Genomic DNA, 20,733 nt, shown 5'->3' with positions numbered 1-20,733 from the left:
ACCTATTTGCTATCAAAACTTTCAGAAAACTAGGAATAGAGTAGAAATTCCTCATTCTGATAAAGGGGCATCTGTGAAAACCTAACACTTTTCATACTTAATGGTGAAAAACCACTTTCCCTTTAAAGTCAGGAATGAGCCAAGTGTGTTCAGTCACGCTGCTTTGGTTCAACATTGTACTGGAAGTCCTAACCAGACAAGAAAGACAAAAGGCATGAAAACTTGAAAGAGAAGTAAAACTGTTTGTATTTGCATGAATAGTGATTGTTTTTGTAGAATATGCTGAGGAACCCATGAAAAAACTACTAGAACTAGTGAATTTATTAAGGTCAAAAGATAAAAGGTTAGTATACACAAAAAATGAGTATGCCTATATATAAGTAGCAAACAGAAAATAATTTTTAAAATTCTGTTTACAATAATTTTGACTTACGTCACTTCGAAATAAATAACAAAAAAAACACAAGGTGTCTACCCTGTTTTCAGGTAAATGGTGGTGAAAGAAGTTGAAGAGTACTAATAAATGGAGACCTATAACATTCCCATGGGTGAGAAGACTCAATATTGTTATTAATCTACAGATTCAGTATAATATCCATCATAATCCCCTCAGACTATTTGTAGATATTGACAAATCCATGAATTTGTCCTTACAGAGTGTTCATAAGGAGATCCACCCATATGTACTCAAGTGATTTTTGATAGAGGTGCCAAAGGAATTCTATGGGGATAGGAAAGTCTTTCCAACAAATGATGCCAAAACAACTGAATGTGAGAATAAGATTGAATACAAGAAAAAATGAACCTCAACCCCAACCTGACACCTTGATTCAAGAATTACTTCAAGATGTGTCATAGATTTGAGTGAAAATTAAAACTCTAAAACTTCTAGAATTAAAATATATTTATGACTTGGACAGGAAAAAGTTTCTTAGGATGGAAAAAGAAACATTTAAAAGAATAGTGGTAATAAGACTTCATCAAAATTAACTTCTATTTAGCAGACTCCATTTAATATTGAAGAGGCAGACAACAGGGAAGAAACATTTGCAGTCACACATCTAACAAAAGGACTTATACCCAGAATACATAAGGACCCTTCTGTAGCTCCGTATTAGAAAGCAAATGACTCTATTTTTTTAAATGGCAAAACGATTTGAACACAACACAAATGAAGATATGATTAATAAACACAGATAGTAAACTTTCATACACTTTTGGTACAAGTATAAAGTGGTACAACTCCTTTGGAAAATGTACTAACAATTTATTATAAAATAAGTACATATTTATGCTTTGTCACAGAATTATAATCCCAGATATTTACTCAAAGCCTGTGTCCCCAAAGACGACTTATATGATATTTATAATAGCTTTGTACATAATAGCCCCAGACTGGAAACAACCCTATTACCCATCAGTAGAACAAATAAAGAAACTGTGGTATATTTGTACAAGACATTGCTCAACATTAGAAAGAGACTGCTAATACATGAACCGATATGAATGAATCTGAAAAACACTTGCTACTGAAATAAGTCTTGTGCAGAAGAGTACATACTGTAAAATATCCTTTATATGAAATAATACAATAGCCAAAGCTAATCCATGGTGGGGTAAAAAAAGATTTGTTTGCCTCTAGGAGTGACAGGGAAAGGGAAAACTTTGAGGTACTGGAAGTGTTCTGTATCTTGAGTAGGGTCACACAGTTACGCATTTATCAAAACTATTCGAATGGTAGACTTAAGTTGTATGCATTTCATGGTATGTAAATTTTACCTAAAAGAGTGAGTTAATGAATATTGAACTCTAGTTAATGACATATTTTGGGGAAAAGGATAATGATGTCTTCAGCTCAGTTTGAAATGCATAAAAAAGATAAGATGGATTGGTGGATTGATACATAGATCCACCAAATATAGCAAATATAGCAGAATACTAACAATTATTTAATATATAATCTAGGTGGTGGAGTTCACTGTTCAATTATTTTACCTTTGTCTGTGTTTGAAATTTTTCATAAGAAAATGTTAGGAAAAAAAACAAGGAAAGAAAAAGGATTCAAAGAGAAACTGTGAAAAATATTGAAAACAGGCAAAGAAGAACCAACATGTGAATAATAAAACTAAATGGAACAAATATACTGAAAACTATAATTCAAGTAAATTTTACTGAAATGGAAGAATTGAAACTAAATGTTGAAAGAACACACTACTTACCTGAGAATATCAACCCAGAATGACCAATACCAAATTACTAGACTTTAAAGAAAAAGGAAAAAACTCCATTGAGCGTTAGGAAAAAAAAAAAGCAAGTGACTTAGAAACATAATTAGATTATTAGAAATTTTTACAATACCGTTTTATGCTAGAAGAAAGGGGAGTGGTGTATTTTATATACTCAAAGAAAATGTGAGCCAAGGATTTTATAGCCAAGAAGACTTTCAGAGAGTCAGACAAGCTAATGTCACCATGCAAGAATTCAAGAACTATGAAGCCCTTCCAGAGGAATCTACTAGAGAATAAACTCCAAATGACCAAAATCACTAGAGACACATCAGCAAAAGGATGAAAAGTAATTTATTTCCTCTTACAACTAAGACCAAATGAGGGCTGGGAGAGAATATAATGTATAATGGCTATATATTCTGACAATGTAGATAAAGTACAGTTACACAAAATGGTGGAAGGAGGAGTGAGCATATGAAAAAGTATTTTGTTTTTATTGGTGATGGTAATAGTGATAGTAGAATTCCGAGACTGTTGTGTAATTTGGTATAAGCAAATGAATAATGGGATAATTCTAATTGTATTTAGAAGGATATTCTAATTATATAAATTGAGCCTGGAACATCTTGTTATACCAGACCAGCAAGGGAGCTATTAAAGACTAGACTCACATGAAAGGGCTTAGGGATCCACTTGAAGAGTTATTTCAGGCCTTCAATAAGGATAATAATTGCAATGGTTTGAAGTCCACCAAATATATTTAATTCCACAAGTTCATATGATATTTAAAAAACTAATAGGTCAACATGGAAGATGATAGAAAACATTTCTTTAAAAATGTTAGTGAGAAAGAATCAATCCCTTATCTTGGCTTTCCCAAATAAACTGGTATGACTGGATCACCAAATAGATGAAGGAAAGCGTACGTCTGTAGTAGTATTCCAACTAAATAATAAAAAGGAGTTGATAGAATTAGAATGTTTCTGTGTTAAAAGCCTCGATAAAGTAATGGCTCCTAACAACACCAGAAAAGAAACAACCAGACATTATGTGCCTCCTTTTAGAATACAGCATCAGTTACCGTATTGTCCAAGAGATCAAACATGAGTCTGATCAAGCCTGTGGATCCAGTTCCCAATTTGCAGGAAAAAAGTGTTTGCACTATGCATTTATTTATCTGCAAAATCCAGACTGGAAGGAAGCAAAATCATATAAGAGGAATAGATACATATATTTGAAGGTATAAAGCTAAACTCTAAAGAAAATAATATAAGTAAAATTGGGCTGGGGTTGGAAGTAAAGTAAGAGTGGGAGTAGAAATACATCAATTTCTTCATGACACATAGTTGGGAGTCAAAGCAGAAAGCATAACAAAGGAATTAGGATAAAATGTACCTGACATACCAATGAATTAACTCACCTTTTAAAAGAAACTGACTTTCAGGATCACAAAGCAAAACAACTGTGTTTCATGTATGATCACGTACTGATATTATTAACTGGAAAAAGCAAAATATGTATAATATATGTAGTTTGTGTTGAAGTATGTTTGAATTTTGACAGATTTCTGGAAAGTTACAACAAGAAACTGGTAATAATGGTTACTTCCAGGTGGGTGATTGCTGAGTGGGTGACTAATGAATGTATTTCATGTATCTATCCTATATAGATTATCTCCTATCTTTATTTGGTCTGACTTTTCTAAGGCAAGAAAATCAAACTGTATACTATAGGAAATACACTGCTAGACATCAGTTTGTTCAGCCCAACTTTAAGGTGAAATACTAAACAAAATTTAAGGAAATATTTTTAAATAGTATCTTTCTGCATGTTGGAAGTGGTAGTGAATATTGCCATTTTTGGGAATTAGAGAACTATCAATAGTTCTATTATGATTTTTGTATTTTGTACATTCCCCTCTTATTTTTTTAAAGATTTTTGCTTTATGGTCAGACATTGTTAAAAATGAGTGGTTAAAAGTTCCTCTAATTTTCACTTTAATTTACCACATTCTCTAAAAGGAACTTGATGTTGTGCTAGAAATTTTATGGTAAGGGATTATTGGTCTCTTGGTTTGTATTATACTGGTATGGAAGCAAGCCTTTATTTACTGTAATACTTGGGTTGAATGACCCTTAAAGAGTTTGTTTAGGTAAGTTCAAATTTAGAGCATTGTCCAAGTACCTCTTTACATGTTATATTTCTGTTATCTAATGTTCCATGTAATTTCTAATTTTTGTGACAGCTAATTTTTAAAGAGCAGCTTTCACCAAAAAAATTGGGCTTCTTAAATGTGACAGAACTTGTTGGAGCTCTTAGTGACATTCTCCACGTTGAATTCAGGGAAGGAGAACAAGACTTAGTAGTGTTTGATGCTGATATGAAGCCTCTACCACCTGGTGAGTTGAACCATAGTATGACAAATACCTCATTTTTATTTGTCCCTGTAAGAGAAAAAGAAAGCATGGAATAATGCTTAGCCATGAAATGTTTTATATAATGACCTCCTTTCTGGTGGATTTATTGTAATTAGGTTAATCTGTATTCATAAAAACTATCTGAGTTTTTAAAATTACTTTCTTCATTGTCCAGATTTCTGGATAATTCTGAAGGAAATAAACTTTCTAAAATGGTGGTCTGATAGTTCAGTGCTTCTTAACTCAGGCTGTGCATCAAAAAGTTTTTAGAAATACATGGAGATTCAGAATAAATAGGCATGTGTTGGGCCCCAGCATTCATATTTTTTTAAAATAAACTTTTTATTTTGGGATAATTTTAGGTTTACAGAAAAGTTATAAAGGTAGTAGAGCATTCCCACATATCCTTCATCCAATTTCCTCTAATGTTAACATCTTACATTACCACAATAACATTTGTCAAAACTAAGAAATTAACATTGGAACATTACTATTAACTAAACTCCAGACTTTATTCTGATTTTACCAGCTTTTCCAAGAATTTATTTTTCTATTTTTGTTTCTGCCCCAAGATACCACATTGTATTTAGAGCACTTGATTTTTGTTTTTCTTTTGTGAGGCTTAGAGTTTTTTTCTTCTGAAGTTTGTATTAAGATAATTGTATATTCACATGCAGTTGTAAGAAATAATACAGAGTGATTCCATGTACCCTTTACGCAGTTTCCCCAAAGGCAACACCATGCAAAACTATAGTGTAATATGGTACTTGTATTTTTACAGGCTTCTACAAGTGGTTATGAGGGACAGCTATTTTTTTCAAAAACATAAATGTCTTTTTCTTTTTTTATTTTTTTAACTATTTCAGCATATTATGGGGGTACAAATGTTTAGGTTACATATATTGCCCTTGCCCCACCCAAGTCAGAGCTTCAAGTGTGTCCATCTCCCATCACGTTTGTATATTCCCACCCCTTCCTTCCCCTCCCATCTGCCCAACACCCAGTGAATGTTATTACTATATATGCACTTAAGTGTTGATCAGTTTTCTGATTATTAAAATAACTCATGTTCATTCTAAAAATATGTAAACAGCACAGATGAGTAGAAAGTGAACATTTCCCATCATTTTACCCCCCACCCCCTGAAACAATGCTCCTAGAATGTTTATATAGCCTGCCAGACTTTTTTCAATGTATATAAAAGACATAGCTCAATTTTCTTTTTAAATCACAAAAGCAGTATATGCCATTTAAACAATTCCAGCAATACAGAGGTAACTAGCATTAATAGTTTTAATGGACCTCTTGTATATTATATAGTTAATCATCACATACATAATTTTTCCTACAAAAAAACAGTAGTATATAAATATAGATGCTCCTCAACTTACAATGGGTTTATATCCCAATAAACTGATTGAAAGTAGAAAATGCATTTAATACACTTAACAGAACATCATAGCTTGGCCTAACCTACCGTAAAAGTGTTCAGAACACACGTTAGCCTGCAGTTGGGCAAAAGCATCTAACACAAAGCCTATTTTATAATAAATTGTTGACTAGCTCATGTAATTTATTGAATCTTGTAATGAAAGCGAAAAACTGAATGGTTGTGTTGGTACTTGAAGTGTGGTTTCCATTGAATGCATATCACTTCCACACCTACAGTAAGTCAAACTATCTTAAGTCAGGGATGTCTGTATTGTGTACATCCATGTTTTTATACTTCATAGATTGAGGATATTTTTCCATGTACAAGTTTATTTCATATTTTAAACTACATATAATTTCCTGTAATTATAATTTATTTTGATAAATATTTTTAGATAAATAAGGGAACATTTAGATTAATTCCAGTTTTCATCATAAAAAATACAGTGATAAATATTTCTGTGCCTACATCTTTGTGTACATATGACTTTATTTCTTTAGGAGCCACTATGGTTGTAGGTCTATTTAGAGTCTGTCCTCTACGGACTCTACAAGAGGACATCCTCTTGTAGTCATCTTACACGTGTAAATTTGAACAAAATGTGATTGATTTGGGAATTCCCTGAAAATTAAGGAATCATTTCATGGAATATTAAGTAGTCGTGTACATTGTATGTTAAGCAAAATGAATGTTCACTGCTTAATTTGAACAATAAATAAACTGAAATCATGACACTGAAAAAGTAAAGCCTTTTACCAAAGTTTAAGAAGGCTTACCAGACTGCAAGCCTTCCTCTCCCTACCACAAATAATTTAGGGTTTGTTTCTGTCTAGGACTTCTCTTATCTCTCTCCACACTGAAAGGTCTGCAGGAATAGGTTCATTATCTCTCATTTGTCATTGTCTCCCCAGTGCCTGGCATAAAGAATGTGCTTAGTAACATTTGAACAATTATTTTAACAAATATGTATAGGCTATTCTATTGGACATTTCAGATGGAGCTGTTTCATCAGTCAGAAATTTGTGTTTAGTTCAATCAGATAGGAAAATAGAAGCCAAAGCTTATGTCTCCAGTCCCCCTAGAAATTCACTGTCTACTGCTGCTATCAAGGAGACTTCATGGGATTTCCCTTCAAAAAACCATAAAGAGCCACAACAGAAGATTTGCAAGAAGCCTAATCTTGTGGTGAAGCCTTTACAGCTGGTGAGTGAAGTTTAAAGACTTTCTGCACTGGAGATTCAGCGTTGTGGAAAGTAATTGAATGAATATTTCCTTAAACTAAAATTCCTTTTAGAAAAGTTTTATTTCTAGATTTATCATTTCTTGGAAGACACCAGATCTTTGAAGTTACCTTATATAGCATTTGTTCTAATTTTCAATATTTTATGTAACTAGCTTTTTCCCTCAAGGCTCATTTTAAAGTTTTCAAATGGTTTTGAGGTTTGATAGTTCCCTCATGATGACATTGCTGATTCTCTATCCATGTGTTTCAAAGTGTAGTCTTGAAAACCCTCAGGGGCTTTAGAGGGAAGAATTGAGGAGCTCTGTTTTGGCTTTGTGCCTCAGCAACTGTGGCAAATTGCCTCTACACCCATCCTCAAGTATAGGGTGCTTTTAGTTTTTTCTCTTTCATTATATCTCCACACACAATTCTCCCTTTTTGTGTTCTCATCTCTCATTACTTATTTTGCTGTTACCAAGGAATCAATTGCTTATTCCTCTTTCTTTCTACTCTCTATACCTGGCTTCTTTTATGGAAGGAAAAAATTTTGTTTGGAGAGCCTGCTATATTTTCTGGAGGACAAGGGGAACGCCTAGAGGCAAATAATATATTTTAGAATGAGAATATTTGAGAAACCCTATTTTTGGTAGGAATACTAATCTGAAATTTAACCTGTTCCTTAAAGTTACCTTGGGCAGTTGATATGGTTGGGTAGGATGAGAATCTACCTTAGTTCAACCTGAATATATATATTTTTATTTCAGGTTATTATGGGGATGCAAAAGTTTAGGTTATGTATATTGCCCATACCCCCCCACCGCCCCGAGTCAGAGCTTCAAGTGTGTCCATTCCCCAGACAGTGTGCATTGCACTCATTATGTAGGTATACACCCATCCCGTCTCCCCCCACATCTGCCCAGTGTCATATTTTCAATTTTGTATAGTGCAGTTTTAGTAAACTGTAAAAAGTAACATTTTTAAACTCTTTACCTAATATCACAAGGCAGTAGTTTTCTTATTTTAACACAGGTAAGAGTCACTTGGGGAATTTTTTTTAAATGCATAATTGTGGGCCCCATTTTCAGGTATTCTGAATCACTAAGTCTGAATCACTAGAGCCCAAGAATCTGTGTTTTATGATTTTCCAGGTGATTCTGATAAAGGTGATTCATGAAATATACTTTGAGAAACATTGTCATAGGGTTTGAAATGTTTCCCAGAGATTTATTATGGTTTCTTTGATTTTTTTTTTAACTTGTAGCAACTAGAGATAAACAAATCACAGCTCAACCTGCCGATGGCAAACCCTGATATCCCACCAGATGCTGTACGGGACAAGAAATTATGCAGACTCCCACCATTAGATACCAGTACGCTTGTAGGGGTCTTTGTGGAGTATATCATCTCTCCTAGTCAATTCTACATCCGTATCTATAGCAGGGATTCATCAGAGTTACTTGAAGACATGATGATTGAAATGCGGTAGGAGTCTGTTTTTCATGTATTTTTCGCTCTTAATCAGCATTTCTTAGACATTTTGTCTTAGGACTCTTAAAAAGTTAGGAACGCACTGGGTGCATTGCTTTATGCCTGTAATCCTACCACTTTGAGAGGCCAAGGTGGAAGGATCACTTGAAGCCAGGAGTTCAAGACTAGCCTGAGTGACATAGTGAGACCCCCATCTCTACAAAAAATAGAAAAATCAGCCAGGCGTGGTGATGCACACCCGTAGTCCTAGCTACTAGAGAGGCTGAGGCAGGAGGATCGCTTGAACCCAGGAGTTTGAGGTTGCAGTGAGCTATGATGACACCATTTCACTCTAGCCTGGGCAACAAGAGTGAGGCCCTGTCTCAAAAAAAGAAAAATAGGAACCCCAGACAACCTTTGTTTATCAGTATTTATATAGAAATTAAAATTGCAAACTTTAAAAACCCATGTGTAATATGAATAACATTTTATTAACTATTTTCCAAAAAAATTTAGAGTTACATTGTTTTATATTTTAACAGATCTCTTTAATATCTGGCTTAATAGAAGAAAGTTGGATTTTAAGATTTGCTTCTGCATTTAATGTGTTGAGCTATGTTGTTTTGGTTGAAGGATATGAAAACATCTAATATGTAGTTTGGGAAAAAGTATTTTAATAGCCTTTTTAGAAAATTATGGATATTCATTTTTGATATTATGCCAAAACTTGACAAATGGTAGTTTCCTAAAGATTAATTGCAATGTGGAATTTGAACTTCTTATACTCTGTTATATTGAAATCCATTGGTCTACTTTTGCACTTTGAATGGATCTAAGACTGGTTATGTAATTGTAGACCCTGGTGCCAAATTAAAATGCAGGGCTCCTTGTTTAAAAATTAAGAATTTCAAGATAGCAATAGCAGAGCATTAAAGCAAGCATAGGGCTCTTCTAAGCATAGACTCAAATGAAAACAGCCCTGAATGGATCTTTTACCCACATATAACTTTATACCATCACGTACTGGTGATTTAGAAAATAACTAGTTCACTGAGTTATGCAGATCTTCCAAATGTTGACACATTTAATCATGCAATATTTTTTAAAAATTACATTCATTAATATTACCACTGATCTCCTCAGAGAAGTATTAAGTATTAGAAAGCTGTCAGGCTCATGGTAGTAGATGCAAGATTTCCCAAATCCTAACTTTTATTTGAAAGTTTGAGTTTTATCATTGATAACATTTACTGTAAGTTATTTTCCTTGAAATGATAGGCTCACTTCATTTTTGAAAAAATGTGTGTCAGATACCTGAGTCTGAATAAACATAGTTTGCTAGTGGTTCTTTCAAGCAAAGATGATATATGGTAAAAAAAAAAAAAAAACGGCTAGTTCATCTTCTAAGTAAAAATCATGTTCTATAAAATAAGCAGCTAGTTTAGTTCACAACTCACACATTTTTCCTTGAAATAACTTGGGAAGTGCTTTACGTATAATTCTGCTTCTTATCACAGAGTATTGAAAAGACTATCAGTTGAACTTTAATAACCTTAATAAATGTTACTGCTTTATTAAGGATATTTTTAAGTGAAACTGGCTGCTTTTTTCTTTTTTAATGTAAATGCATGGCAGTGACAAATGCATGACTACAAATCAGTGAAGTTTGGTACCATTGCTTTGATTTAGCTAACACACCTGGAGATTTACTCACTGTTGCTTTTATACCAGCAATGCAATTATCAACACAGTGAAAAGGGCAAATACTTTAGTATTTATTATGGAAATAGTTTTAATCTTGTGGATGTGCTGAAAGGGTATCAGAATCCAGGGGTTCATGGACTATACTTTGAGAACTACAGCACTAAATTATCTCTTTCTCTCCTAGAAACTGTGTCCTTTGTTAGGAAACAACATGTTAAATGTGGACATTTTCAATCACTTTAGATTTACTCATGAACAACAATGTCTGGTTTTTATATTGGTGTCATATATAAGAATGATTTATTTCATTTTTTTATCTCCAAAAATATTCCTTGTTTTTTTTTTTTAACCACATTACATACTCATCTCCCACCCCATCTTATCTTCAAAGTGGGATAATACAATAACAGTACCTACTTTAGAGCTGTGAAAATTAAAGTACTTACAGTCTAGCTCAAATGTTGGCTGCTGTTGCTATTAACACTGTAACTGCCATGTGTTTGGTGTTGGGATGCTGAGGGACTAGGACTATAAGGATAAGTAAGGCATGGCCTTTGCCTTTGTGAACACCATGACTAGCTTGGGGGAAGAGGTAGAGGATAAGTGGGATATTGTGGAAGGAAGTAGGTCTGTCTAAGGTTGAGGAAAGCTTCACAGAGGAGATAATTGAGCTGGGCCTTAAAAACAAGTTAGAATTTGCCAGTCAAGGTGTGAGTAGGTATAGTCAGGTCCTGTCACTAACACCAAGGCCAACATTAACAGAGGAGTGAGTAGTCTGCTCTGGGAACAATAAATTGGAAAGCGAAGTTAGCACTAGGTAAGGTTGAGGGCAGTGACTGAAAGTGAAACTGGAAGACTAGGGAAGAACCAGATTCTGAATACCAGGGGAAAGAGTTTTAACTTATTCTGTAGACAGTGAGAAACCACTGAAGGTTTTCAGAAAGGAAGGATATCAACGATTTGTATTTTAGAAGGATAATTCTACTTGTAGTATAGCACTGTGGTCCCCAACGCCAGGGCTGAGGACCAGTACAGTCCGTGGCCTGTTAGGAGCCGGGCCACACAGCAGGAGGTGAGCAGCAGTTGAGTGAGGGAAGCTTCATCTGTATTTACAGCCACTCCCCATAGCTTATATCACCACATGAGCTCCGCTCCTGTCAGATCAGCAGTGGGATTAGATTCTCATAGGAACTTGAACCCTACTGAAAACTGTACATGTGAGGGATCTAGGTTGTGCTGCTTATGAGAATCTAACACCTGATGATCTGAGGTGGAGCTGAGGCAGTGATGCTAGTGCTGGGGAGTGGCTGCAAATACAGATTATCATTAGCAGAGAGGTTTGACTGCACAATATATGTAATGTGCTTGAGTCATTCCTAAACTGTCCCCCTGCCCCCAGTCCATGGAAAAATTGTCTTCCAGGTCCCTGGTGACAAAAAGGTTGGTACAGAAGACGGATGGAGTGAAGGGAAGATGATCCATTAATAGGCTAGTCTTGGTAAGAGTGAGAGTAGAAAGGAAGAGATAAATTGGAGAGAAGTTAGGAAAGTGAAATTGTCAGGTGACAAGAATGGAGTTGAGAAGAGTAAGGCAGAGGAGGAGACTATAAAAACTGTTGGCTTTAGAGATTGGGTAGGTTTGAGCTGGGGTGAGAAGTTAGAAGTTTGCACATCATGCCTCTAGGAGACTGTGAGGTAGTCAGTTGGCAATGTTGAATAAACAATATTAGTTTGGATTAGGTTTAGCCACTGTTACAAAGACATACTGTAGTAGCATAAAGAAGATAAAAGTTTATTTCTTCTTACCATAATAGTCCAGGTATAAGCAATACAGGCTTATATAGCAGCTCCATCCCTGTTAGGGATGCAGATGTTCCCTAATCTTGCTACCCCAAATAATGTGCTGTCCCTATCCCCGTGGTCTTGGGGGTGGCTCACCACCACATTCTTCCACCAGGAAGGAGAAAAAGAAGTGTGTGTTGGTAGATATGCCTTTTTTAAAGACACAAGCTGGAATTTTCACACTTTTTAGGACATGGTGGTAAAATACACATTAAAGTTACCATTTCACAATTAGACTTTATTTTTTCTCATATGCCATTGGCCAGAACTTAGTATTCATGTAGCTACACCTAGATGCAAGGGAGCCTGGTAAATCTGAATGGCCATAGACCCTGTTAACATTTGGGCATTCTGTTATAATGGGAAAAGAAAAGAGGAGAATGGGTTTTAAGGGACAATTAGCATGTCTTCCATATAGTTGGAAATATAGTTTTGAAGCTGGAAGGGGGATGCAAGGTCTTCTAGAGATAAGATTGGGAATCATGACGTTTTCAGTAGTGATATAAGACATGAAAGTAGATGAGACAGTGTACAGGAAGAATAATAATAAATAGCTAATACTAGCTATTAATGTTTACTATATTTGTACACTATCCTAAATATTTTAACTAAGGTCTTATTCCATCCTCAACAAGGAAACTGAAGCACATAAAGTCACAGAGCTAGTAAATGATGGAGTCAGAATGTGAACCCAGATTACTGGTTCTTGAGCTCTTATTGTTAATACTTCCTAAAGACAGGATCCTAGTGACCCTAAACTTTTAAAGCAACACAGAGCCAATAAAGAAATAATCATTGACAAGGAAGGAGTAGGAGAAAATTGTCTTAGAAACTAAATAGGAAAGAGTTTGAAAGAAGACAGTGTAATGCTGCAGAGATCAAGTGTATTGAAGGCAGAGGAGAGAGGCCATTAGATTTGGGAATTAATGGGTCATTGATGTCTTAAAACTAATACATTTTAGGAGTGCTGGGGAATGAAGTCAGATTACATTCTATTCAGCAGACAATGTGAGATAAGAAAACGAGGATGTAAATTTTTCTTTGAAGAAGTTTGTTAGTGAAGAGAAGGGACTTGGATAAGAAAACAGAAAACAATTGACGTTAATAAGCATTAGCAGATTGAAAAAGGCAAGATTTTGTCTTTGCAGTTTGCCAAGACTTTCCAGCTCTTACTACATCAATAAAAATGATCTTTAATGTTTTCTTCCCCTATGGATTTCTCTGTATTATGGAACTCTACAGGCGCTGTTATTCTAATCAGCTGGTTTCTGATCGCTATGTCATGCCCGAATATTTTATCCAACCGGGACATCTCTGTTGTGTAAGGATTTCGGAGGATAAGTGGTGGTATCGGGTCATTATCCATCGAGTCCTTGGGAAGCAGGAAGTTGAAGTGTTCTACCCAGATTTTGGAAATATTGGAACTGTTCAGAAGTCCTCTCTGAGGTTCCTCAAGTGAGTTGAATATAATAAGAACAATGGACTAATTAAATTTTAATCACGATGTTGAAGCTCTGTGGGGTGGTAATCTCTCTTCATTTTCTTTTGCCTTCCTCCATCCCTCCATCCTTCCTCCTTTCCATCCCTCTTCTCATAGTGCACATTTGACAACTGGTTATTTAGTTTTGTGGTTGGATTATAATCTCTTGTGTCATCTTTCACATAACTGTGAATTTCAGTGGACTACGAGACTAAATTTCAGTGTCTTATGAAGAAAATGATTCTTTGGCTCATGCCAAGAGGTGCATTTAATATAGCAGGAAAGTTGAACTGATAATTGCATGGTTCTCAAAAACCATTATGTTTTATAGTTTTATTTCTTAGACTGATTTAAAGTATAAGACATTAATTTTAAATTTGATGAATAAAAGACTCTGAAATTGTATGAATAAATAAAATCAAGAAATGGATTAGACATTCCACAAAATGTAGTTTTTAAAATATGAAATATTTATATATTTGGTTCTCTATTGCAGGTGCTGCTACACAAAGCTTCCAGCTCAGGCCATCCCTTGTTCTTTGGCTTGGGTGAGACCAGTAGAGGTATGTTTGCTTGTTTTCCACTTAATCAGCAAACATTTGAGGCCTTAATAGGTATCAAGAACAGTTTTGAGTTTTCAGGATACAAAAATATAACATAGAACTAGTCCTCAAAGAAATCATTATATATAGTATGGAAGATCAACACATAGAAACAAACTGTATTGTGTCAAATTTGCTATAATAGAGGTTTTTCCTGTGTATGGTAGAAGTACAAAAGGAAGACTACTTGTCTCTATCCAAGGTAATCAGGAAGGGCTTCATGTGCAATCTGAGAGGAACTTTGGAGGAAGATTAGGAATATAAATGGACCAAGAGAAGGAAAGGCATTTTAGGCAAAGAGAGAGTAACATGAAACATCTCAAATTTGAAAAATTTTTAGTAGTTCTATGGCTACAGAATATAGGATGAGCTGGAGTTGTGTGCATGGCATATGATGTCAAAGAAACAGGCAGCAACCTAATGTGGAGACCCACAGTCAGAAGTCTGAACATTGTCCCTTAGGGTGCTGGGGAGCAACTACAAGGTGTAAATAGGAACTACCACAGTCGTGTGTGTGTTTACGAGAGTTCTCTAGTAATATTGTTTGGAGTGGCACAGAGCAGGAGGCATTTTCATCCACATAGGTACATTTGTTATGTAGTTACAGTTATACACCTAACTTTATATTTTTCCTTCAGAACTCTTACTAACACATATCTACATGTTCATTACACCATATTTGTCTTTTTAATCTAAACAACTTATCATTTGCTTACATGTAAATGGATTATTACTTTTAAAATGTTTTTATCTGAAAACTACAGTAAAGAGGACAGGAAAAAAAAGTTACCAATAATCCTACCACTCCAATATATCCAGTTTAGAAATTTGTTCTGTGTTTCTTCTAGTTTATTTTTATTGGATATTGGTGGTAAGAGTTTTTTAATAGGATTTTCAGGGTTACATAAAATAGTAATCAGAGTGTATTATTTTGTATTCTGCTTTTTCACTTAGCATTATACCATAAATACTTTTTTCCCATCTTATTTCAAAATATTAAGGGGATACAAATGTTTTTGTTACATGAACAGCTTTTATAATGCTTTAGTTAGGACTATAAGTGTGCCCATCACCCGAATAGTGTTCATTATACCTGTTAGGTAGGTTTTTACCTCTTCCCTCCTCCCTGCTTCATGATTTCCAATGATTTTTACTTCTTTCTGTGCCCATCAATTAGTTCCAAAATATTAGAGTACATGTGATATTTGTTTTTCCATTGTTGAGACACTTCGCTTAGGATAATGGTCTCCAGTTCCATCCAAAATGCTGCAAAAGACATTAATTCATTTTTTATGGTTGAATAGTACTCCGTGGTGTGTGTGTGTGTGTGTACACATATACCACATTTAGTTAATCCACTCATACATTGATGGGCACTTGGGTTGATTCCACATCTTTGCAATTATGAATTGTGCTGCTATAAACATTCCAGTACAGTGTCTTTTTGATAAAATGACTTATTTTCCTTTGGGTAGGTATCTAGTTGCAGGATCAAACGGTAGGTATACTTTTGGTTCTTTGAGAAATCTCCATACTGTTTTCCATAGAGGTTGTACTAATTTGGAGTCCCATCAACAGTGTGTAAGCTTTCATTTCTCTGTGCATCCATGCCAGCATCTGTTGTTTTTGGACTTTCTAGTAAAAGCCATTCTAACAGGGGTAAGGTGATATTTCATTTTGGTTTTAATTTGGATTTCCCTGATGATTAGTGATGTTGAGCAATTTTTCATATGGTTGTTGGCCATTTGTCTATCTTATTTTGAAAAGTTTCTGTTTGTGTTTTTTGCCCACTTTTTAATGGGGTTGGTTGTTTTTTTTCTTGCTGATTTGTTTGAGTTCTTTGTAGATTCTGGATATCAGCCCTTTATCAGATGTATAGTTTGCAAATATTTTCTCCCATTTTGTAGGTTGTCTACTTGCTTTGTTGATTATTTCCTTTGCTGTGCAGAAGCTTTTTAAAAAAAATTAATCAAGTCCCATTTATTTATTTGTGTTATTGCTATAATTGCCTTTGGAGTCTTAATCACAAATTCTTTCCCTAAGCCGATATCTAGAAGAGTTTTTCCTACATTTTCTTTGAGGTTTCATACCTTACATTTAAGTCTGTTATCCATTTTGAATTAATTTTTGCAAGTGGTGAAAGATAGGGGTCCTGTTTCATTACCTTGCCTGTGGCTATCCAATGTTCCCAGCACCATTTATTGAATAGGGCCTCTTTTCTCCAGTGTATGTTGTTGCCTGCTTTGTGAAAGATAACTTCATTGTATGTAGATGGTTTTATATATGGGTTCTCTATTCTGTTCCGTTGGTCTCTGTCTCTATTTTTGTACCAATCCATGCTGTTTCGGTTCCTATAGCCTTGTAGTACAGTTTAAAGTCTGGTAATGTGATGCCTCCAGGTTTGTTCTTTTTTCCTAATATTACTTTGGCTATTTGGACTCATTTTTGGTTCCAAAAAAAGTGTAGAATTATTTTTTCTAGATCTGTGAAATATGGCGTTGGTATTTTGGTGGGAATTATGTTGAATTGATGAGTCACTTTGGGCAGTAGGTATATTTTAACGATGTTGATTCTGCCAATCCATGAGCATAACATGTTTTCCATTTGTTTGTGTCATCTGCAATTTTTTTCTTTCTTTTTTTTATTTCAGCATATGACAGGGATACAAATGTTTAGCTTACATATATTGCTTTTGCCCCGTCCCAGTCAGAGCTTCAAGCATGTCCATCCCCCAAACAGTGTACCCATTAAGTGTGAAGATATCCATCCCCTCTTCCCCCCGACATGCCTGATACCCAATGAATGTTACTACTATATGTGCACATAAGTGTTGATCAATTAATACCAATTTGATGGTGAGTACATGCAGTGCTTCTGTTTCCATTTTTGTGATACTTCAGTTAGTAGAATGGGCTCCTGCTCTATCCAGGATAATGTAAGAGGTGTTCTCTCACCATTGTTTTTTGTGGCTGAATAGAACCCCATGGTATACATATACCACATTTTATTAATCCACTCATGTATTGATGGGCACTTGGGTTCTTTCCATATCTTTGCAATTGTGAATTGTGCTGCTATAAACAGTCTAGTGCAGATGTCTTTTTTGTAGAATTACTTTTTTCCTTTGGGTAAATACCCAGTAGTGGGATTGCTGGATCAAATGGTAGCTCTTCGAGGTATCTCCATATAACTTTCCATGGAGGTTGTACTAGTTTGTAGTCCCACCAGCAGTGTATGAGTATTCCTATCTCTCCACACCCACGCCAACATTTATTGTTTTGGGACTTTTTGATAAAAGCCATTCTCACTGGAGTTAAGTGATATCTCATTGTGGTTTTTGATTTGCATTTCCCTCATGATTAGAGATGCTGACCATTTTTTCATGTTTGTTGTCCATTAGTCTGCTTTTGAAAAGTTTCTGTTCATGTCCTTTGCCCACTTTTTAATGGGATTGTTTGATTTTTTCTTCCTGATTTTTTTTGAGTTCTGTATAGATTCTAGTTATCAGCTCTTTGTCGGATATGTAGCATGCAAATATTTTCTCCCATTCTGTAGGTTGTCTGTTTGCGCTCTTGATGGTTTCCTTGGCTATGCAGAAGCTTTTTAATTTGATCAGGTCTCATTTATTTATTTTTGTTGTTGCTGTGATTGCCTCTGGGGTCTTCTTCAAAAATTCATTCCCTAGGCCAATGTCTATAAGAGTTTTTTCAACATTTTCTTCTAGAATTCTTACAGCCTGATGCCTTAGGTTTAAGTCTGTTATCCACCATGAGTTGATTTTTGTGAGAGGTGCAGATCCTGTTTCAATCTTCTTCATGTGGCTATCCAGTTTTCCCAGCACCATTTATTGAATAAGGATTCTTGTCCCCAGTGTATGTTTTTGTCTGCTTTGTCAAAGATTAGCTGGCTATATGAGGATGGTTTTATTTCTGGGTTCTCAGTTCTATTCCATTGGCCTGTGTCTCTGTTCTTGTGCCAGTACTGTGCTGCTTTAGTTACTGTAGCCTTGTAGTATAGCTTGAACTCTAGTAAATTGATGCCTCCCAATTTATTCTTTTTGCTTAAGATTGCTTTTGCTATATGGGGTCTTTTCTGGTTCCATATGAAACACAGAATTATTTTTTCTATATCTGTGAAAAATGATGTTCGTATTTTAATAGAGATTGCACTGAATCTGTAGATCACTTTGAGTAGTATAGACATTTTAACAATATTGATTCTGCCCATCGATGAACATGGTATGGTTTTCCACCTGTTTAGATCTTCTCCTATTTCCTCCCTCAGTGTTTTGTAATTCATCCTCTAGAGATCTTTCACCTCCTTAGTTAAATGTATTCCTGGGTATTTTATTTTCTTTGTTGCTATTGTGAAATGTATTGAGTCTTTGATCAGAAACTTTTCAAAAGAAGATAGACTAATAGCCAAGAAACATATGAAACAATATCAACATCTCAAATCATCAGGGGAATGCAAATCAAAACCACAGTGAGGCCACGGCACTCTAGCCCAGGCAAGAGGGTAAGACTCTGTCTCAAAAAAAAAAACCACACAGTGGGATATCACTTAACTCCAATGAGCATGGCTTTTATTAAAAAGTCCCAAAACAACAAATGCTGGTGTAGATGCAAAGAGATAGGAACACTTGTACATGGTTGGTGGGACTGCAAACTAGTACAACCTCTGTGGAAAGTAGTGTGGAGATACCTCAAAGAACTAAAAGTAGAACTATCATTGGATCCAGCAATCCCACTACTGGGTATTTACCCAAAGGGAAAAAAGACATTCTATTAAAAAGACCTCTGCACTTTAATGTTTACAGCAGCATAATTCACAATTGCAAAGATATGGAAACAACCCAAGTGCCCATGAGTGAATTAATAAAATGTGGTATATGTGTATCATGGAGTACTAACTACTCAGCCATAAAACAAAAAAATGGTGAACTAATATCTCGTGTATTAACCTGAGTGGAACTGGAGTCCATTCCTCTAAGTGAAGTATCACAAGTATGGAAAAACAAACACCACATGTATTCGTCATTAAATTGGGACTAATTGATCAACACTTATGTGCACATATGGAAATAACATTCATCAGAAACCAAGCAGGTGGGAGCAGAGAGGAGGGGATGGGTAAATTCACACCTCATGGGTACAATGTACACTATCTGGGGGATGGGCACATTATAACTTTGACCCAAATGGTACAAAAGCCATTTATCTAACCAAAATGTTTGTACCCCTGTAATATTCTGAAATAATAAAAAGAATGGTTGAATAATATAGGCTGAGGTTGCCTACCTCCAGAGAGGATTTATATTTGCTTCTGCCAGGTGCCTAGGAATACTGGCACTATATTATAATATAGTCTGGAACTATATTAATTTAAATTAACAGCTTGAGGATTTGTGGAACACCCTGGTGATGTGAAAATTGAGCTGCAAACTCATATGAGGACTAGTTTATTTCTTTTCCCTCTTACCCTGAAAGTGTACCCCCATAGGGACTCAGCTTGATGAAGGAAAGTTCTCATTTAAACTCCCTACCATGGATGGACCCTGGCTTTGATATCCACCCCTTTGACCTGTTAGACTGTCAGAACCAAAGTTCAGATTTGCCTGGATTAGCAGATACCCTTAAAGCAAAAGTAGTTCCCACTTTCCCTTCAATTTTGGCCTGATAATTTGTTACTAGCTTATCAGTTATTTGATGCTTTTTGAACATATTTTAAAAAGTATTTTACTAGAATTTTTGGTTGTTTTCTCTGGGAGGAGTGGTCTAATAACCTAACTCACCATTTCTGAAAATAAAGGTTTCTCATCATTTAATTACATTTTTTTCCATGATCACATTTTCATCATTTTTCCTTTATTTTTACTTTTCTCATCCCCAAATCATAAATATCTTCCTATATGTTATTCTAATACTGTTGTATTTTTCTACTTAAATGTCTAGTTCATCAGAATTCATTTTGTATGTGGCTACTGTAATGCATGTTTAAATCTGTCACCTGAAATCTACTATCTTGATTATATTTCAGGAACACTGGACATGCAGAGCTATTTTGCAGTTCCAGAAGTTGTGTGGTTTGAAGCCTTTAGTGGGGGTAGTGGATGAATATGTAGATGGAATCCTTAACATTTTTCTATGTGATACATCCTCAAATGAAGACATCTATTTCCATCATGTCTTGAGAACAGAGGGTCATGCTATTGTATGCCGAGAAAATGTCTCTTCTAAGGTAGAGCAGTCTGGATGTTTTTGGTAATGTATTTTGCTTAATCTCAATATTTCCAGGTATAAGAGAATTTAATTCAGAAGGTTATTTGGTTTGTTCTTTA

The 20,733-nt window shown here is 35.2% G+C and overlaps 1 protein-coding gene across 1 annotated transcript in view; it reads left to right on the top strand.

Moving 5' to 3' along the window:
- The window catches only part of TDRD5 (tudor domain containing 5), a 79,482-nt gene that overhangs the window by 22,971 nt on the left and 35,778 nt on the right, over positions 1-20,733 (top strand). The window contains exons 7-12 of the mRNA XM_045547250.1: positions 4,474-4,627; positions 7,108-7,280; positions 8,561-8,781; positions 13,554-13,766; positions 14,288-14,354; positions 20,433-20,633. Coding sequence (XP_045403206.1) covers positions 4,474-4,627; positions 7,108-7,280; positions 8,561-8,781; positions 13,554-13,766; positions 14,288-14,354; positions 20,433-20,633 — 1,029 coding nt within the window. The remainder of the gene's footprint in view (positions 1-4,473; positions 4,628-7,107; positions 7,281-8,560; positions 8,782-13,553; positions 13,767-14,287; positions 14,355-20,432; positions 20,634-20,733) is intronic.

Source organism: Lemur catta, chromosome 3 (genome assembly GCF_020740605.2).
Source record: "Lemur catta isolate mLemCat1 chromosome 3, mLemCat1.pri, whole genome shotgun sequence".
NCBI classification, from domain to species: Eukaryota; Metazoa; Chordata; class Mammalia; order Primates; family Lemuridae; genus Lemur; species Lemur catta.
This window is presented reverse-complemented; position numbering and strand designations above follow the sequence as displayed.